This window comes from Sinocyclocheilus rhinocerous, unplaced genomic scaffold, assembly GCF_001515625.1.
Source record: "Sinocyclocheilus rhinocerous isolate Xijiao unplaced genomic scaffold, SAMN03320098_v1.1 scaffold683, whole genome shotgun sequence".
Classification (NCBI taxonomy): domain Eukaryota; kingdom Metazoa; phylum Chordata; class Actinopteri; order Cypriniformes; family Cyprinidae; genus Sinocyclocheilus; species Sinocyclocheilus rhinocerous.
Genome location: NW_015642819.1, coordinates 349,286 through 354,205, shown reverse-complemented (window position 1 = coordinate 354,205; position 4,920 = coordinate 349,286). Strand labels below are relative to the sequence as shown.

The 4,920-nt window shown below is 36.3% G+C and overlaps 1 protein-coding gene across 2 annotated transcripts in view; it reads left to right on the top strand.

The window, feature by feature from the left end:
• LOC107756586 (14-3-3 protein beta/alpha-A-like) overlaps positions 1 to 4,920 on the top strand; it is a 21,800-nt gene that overhangs the window by 10,540 nt on the left and 6,340 nt on the right. For both annotated transcript variants that reach the window (XM_016573759.1, XM_016573760.1), the window contains exons 3-4: positions 2,408 to 2,531; positions 3,330 to 3,493. In XM_016573759.1, the coding sequence (XP_016429245.1) occupies positions 2,408 to 2,531; positions 3,330 to 3,493 (288 nt within the window). The remainder of the gene's footprint in view (positions 1 to 2,407; positions 2,532 to 3,329; positions 3,494 to 4,920) is intronic.

Here is a 4,920-nt window from a genome sequence, read left to right as displayed (position 1 = left end):
GTGTTTCTATTGACCTTACTTGTGAGTATCACCAATCCACAGCAGGCTACAGCATACATGACTCTAGTTACCTGTGGTTGGCCCATGCATGCGTCACTCAGAAAACAACAGGCCAATCAGAAGAGAGGCTCATGAATATTAATTAGACAGGCCAAAATCGACCTGTTCTCAGCAGAGCTCCTGAGAGAGGAGCTGTAAAAATATATTGAGATGGTTTTACTTATACCGCAAATATATATTCTCAAGGACATCAAGACTTAAAATAAAACTCAAGAAAGGTGTAAAATATGTGACCTTTAATTACTATTTGCTAAATTACTAAAACTGAAACTGAAATGAGTTTATTCAAAATATTATAATATACAAATAATGCTAAAATAACACTAAAATAAATTGTCTTGAAAAAGACATTCAAAACAGTGGGGCCGTTTTCTATTTCAGTGTGTTTTAATGGGAATTGTATGGAGTAGTTGGTAAAATGCTTAAATTTGCTGGTTCAGGAAGTTACTACCTTGTTTCCATTTATGTTCATTGTTTGCAGTTATTCAACTTTGTACAGTCATGTGCAGATCGAAAGCTAGTTTTACCATTAGACTTCCACAGATTGCTCATAAAGATACATCAAAACCTCTTAGACTATACTTTGCAGGGGACTCAAACTCTTTTTTTTCTTCAGCTGGACTAAAGTGTACGCTATATCATTGCATACATTTTCTGCTCTCTTTATCAAATCCTGTTCCAGTTCCTTTTCATGAGGTGGTACCAGCTGGATTACTGGATGGCACAGAGGAAAGTGATCCTTGGCTTCATAGACATTAGAGCTGTGCTGATTATCTGTGAAACTGATTAATGTGTAGAGTTGGGTTAAATGTCATGCTTGCTTTTCTGACATTTAGCATTTAAACTATAGTTGGTGTTAACAGCAGGCAAGGAACACTGATGTTTAAACAACTTTCATTAGGAGATTGAAAATGACATTAGTTTTTTTGTTGTATCCTCCCAAATGTTACATAAAGTTTTTTTGGGGTCCCTGTAGTACTTTCCTCTTGATGCCTAAGTGCTGGAATGAACTGATGGCATCATGGCACGATATCTGAATGTGGTAGTCTGCATTAAACCTATGCTATTGTTAAATTCAGCAAGATTTTATTATTCTTATAGTTATTTTTTTTCTATTTAAACTACCGTTCAGCAAGGATACATTAGATTGTTCAAAAAAGCCAGTAAAGACATTTATAATGCTTTAAAAATTTCTATTCTATTTCAAATAAATGCTGTGAACTTGCTATTCATCAAAGAATCTTGGAAATAATGTATCCCTGTTTCTACAAAACTTTTAAGCAGAATCACTGTTCAACAAGACATAATCTTTTCAAAAACATGTTATCTTTTTTTTTTTTATAGGAACTTTTTAGGGAGAGAGATACTCTCTAATTCTAGGTCTCTTTGTTCAGTAGCTTTTTCTGAGTGTTTCTGGTTTACGTGAGATTGTCTGCGTGCGTTTCCCTTTCTTCTGTTCCACAACACCCAAGGTGACCTTTATTCCATCAATGTTTAGTTACTCTTCAGGTCACATTTATGTTTGGTAAAAACCTGGAAGAAATCCAGAAAGTGTTACGGTTTCTTCAAATTAAATGTAATGTTTCATTTTTATTGCCTGTATGCTGACAGTGGCTTTTATGTTCAGACACATCCGTGTCTGTGTTGTCATGAGGGGTGTGTGTTGCAGTGCTCAGATGTGCTGTTAAATCAGGCATTAGGAAGCACATGTGATGTAGCTGCTGCTTGGACTGTGCAATCGCAGGGTCATGTGGGGCCAGAGTACCATGACTGGTCTCTTTAGATTAAATGCACTGATGTCAATTTTCATGTCAAAATCGTTTTCTTTTCTTAATTTTTCTTCTTTTTCTTTTTTCAATTTCTTCTCTTTTTAGTTTCCTCCTTCATTTTTGCTCTTTTTCCTTTCTTTTGTTTTTTTGTTTCGCAGTGAGGAAATGCACACAGCTGGCACAGCAGATCTAAAATGACAGTCTGAGCATTGAAAGGGCTGGGGTGTCACACAGGAAGTCTGCACCGTTCTGTGCTTTTCAGTTGTGTTTGCATGGTTTGTCTAACAGCCCTACTGAACCACCAACGCCCAGAATGTAGTAAACTGGGGAAGATGCTGAATATCAGTCAGTGTACTAGCCTCAGACTGGAGTGGAAGAGAATTTGGGTTCTTGGAATAAAATATGAGAAACTTCGTGCTTGCTTTGTCAGTTAATATTTTTCATGTTTATAAACCCATAATACTGCAGCCATTTCCACCTTAATTAATTGCTTCTGTTGTAACAGTTTTGTTTAAGGTAGATAAACAAGCTCTCTCTATCTGTCTATCCTTACACTTCCTCTCTCTCCCCACCCTTAGGGACTGCTGGACAAATATTTGATCAAGAACTCCACAAATGCTGAGAGCAAAGTCTTCTATTTAAAGATGAAGGGTGACTACTACAGATATCTTGCTGAGGTTGCCTCAGGAGATGACAGGAAGGGTAAGTGTCTTACTGATTTTCTGCTATAAAGTAAAGGGCTGTATATGCATGTTGTTTTCTCATATTTAAGCACAAATGTTTCATCTCAGATTGTGAATTACACAAATTTGGTCCGTATTTGGGAGACCTCATCTGTGCTGCATCTTGTGCTTTGCTCTGGGCCAAATTGGGTCTTTGGACTTAAAGTTCAGGATGAATGAGTCTGGGTTTTGTGCAGAGTATTTTGCTGCCTTGTGGCGTTTTCTGCACACTCCTTGAGTCAGCTGCTTGTCCTTCTGGGGCCTTTTATTCCCCTTCTGGCAGGCTACAAAACAGGAGCAGTCATGGAGAACCAGTTCAGAATATGCCTACATTGCCAAGCATCTAATGCTGGAGGATATTTCACCATCTCGACCTTAAGGGTTATGCCTTTTATGCCTTTAGATGTTTTGAGATTTCACCAAGGCATTCTGTAATTGATAATGCTTATGTATTTTTATTCTTATACCATTATATTCATATTTATACATTAAACTGACATCACATTTTTAAAGTTTGTTTTTATTACAACCAGATGTACATATCAGCATAGATAGTAGGATTTTTGAATATCATCTTGGACAAAGGGGACCCTGGAGTTAGTTAAGAACCTTTAAACTAAAGCCAACCAGTGAAAGGGTTAAGAAGTCTACATTCCTAGAGCTTTGTTTTTGAGACAAAAACCACTAATTCATTGCTAATAGTTATAATTATTTTAATTTTTTTTACCAATCGCTAATATTTTCATATAACTTTTTGTGTGTGTGTGTGTCACTACAGACGCAATAACCAACTCTCAAGGCGCCTACCAGGATGCTTTTGATATCAGTAAGAAGGAGATGCAGCCCACACACCCCATCCGTCTGGGACTGGCTCTCAACTTCTCTGTCTTCTACTATGAGATCCTCAGCTCTCCCGAGCAGGCCTGCGCTCTGGCCAAACAAGTAGGTCTTTAGACGACAACACCACTGTGTTGCTGTGGCGTGTTCTGCCGAATGTTCAGCAGCTCATCCCTGGTAAAACTGATCGTGTTTGAGAAACGAAAAACTAACAAAAAACAGTACAAACACTGGAGAGCCAAACACTGAGGCTGCCGTCTGCGGCGCCATCGCATCGCACTGCCGCACGCATCGATTGTAACCACTCTTAAGTTCATCTGCCTTGGGAAAGCTAGCGTGTCTCCGACATAGTGATAACACTCGTTGCCTTCTCTAGTGCAGCTCAACCAGGTCTCGTCCCATTCGTCGATATTTGTGATATCACAAATCCCGGAAAATATGTGTTGTAGTCCAAACGAGTCGTTCGTTGTAGTTTTTGAAAAGTGATTTCTGTTAAATAAAATATCTCCTTTTGAATTGGACTTTGAGCTTTGTAACTTTGCAGATCTTTTTTATGCTCAAACAGCAACATTACAGACTAACTAAAGTTGAAAAAGTGAAAAAGCATAAATAGGACCCCTTTAATTTGTCAGTTTAATTACTGTGCACATTTATGTCTTTGTCATTGTATCTCATGCCTTTAAAGGGATAGTTCACCCAAAAATTTAAAAATCATGTCATTCCATACCCATAAGACTTTTGGTTAATCTTTGAAATGCACATTAAGATATTTTTTAATGAAATCCGAGAGATTACTGTCCCTCCATTGAAATTCCAGGTAACCAAAACTTAGAAGTTCCAAAGCATCAAAAAATGAATCCATATCAATCACATGGTTTAATCCAAGTCCTGTGAATGACTACAATCACTTTATATAATGAAAAGCTTATATTTTATATTATATATTATAGCTTTTATTTTCATCTAAACATTGATCTACACGCATACATAGAGCAAATAACATAAAAGCCTAAATGAAATCTGTTAATCATATGAAGTGATTGTACCTTTTATAGAGCTCCAGACTAACTATTTTTACTAGGAGCACTGTAGCCCCTGACTGAAATTAATTGGCCTGCAATGCAATCGTTCACATATTTTCCCCATTTTAACTGTATTACTGACAAATGCTTTGATAATAAATAGACTTAACTCATAGAAATTACAATGTGCAGTATTCTTTTAATTTCAGAGGGATATGAAAAAATATATATGATATGAAAAAAAATACTATTGTTTTGCATTAATAAGTGCAGTTACTAATAATATTACATGTTCATTTCTTGTTTATTTCATGTTTATACACATTTGATAGTAAAGCACTATGCTTGAGTTGGGAAGCTTACAATATTTATTTTATTAACAACAGTAATGTGCAAAATCAAATTTTTATGTAGAAAAGGTATATTTTGTACTCTTATTAAATGTACCATTATTCTTCTATAGTCTTACATGGAACTGACCAACAACTTCAGTGATTATGTGTGATTTAG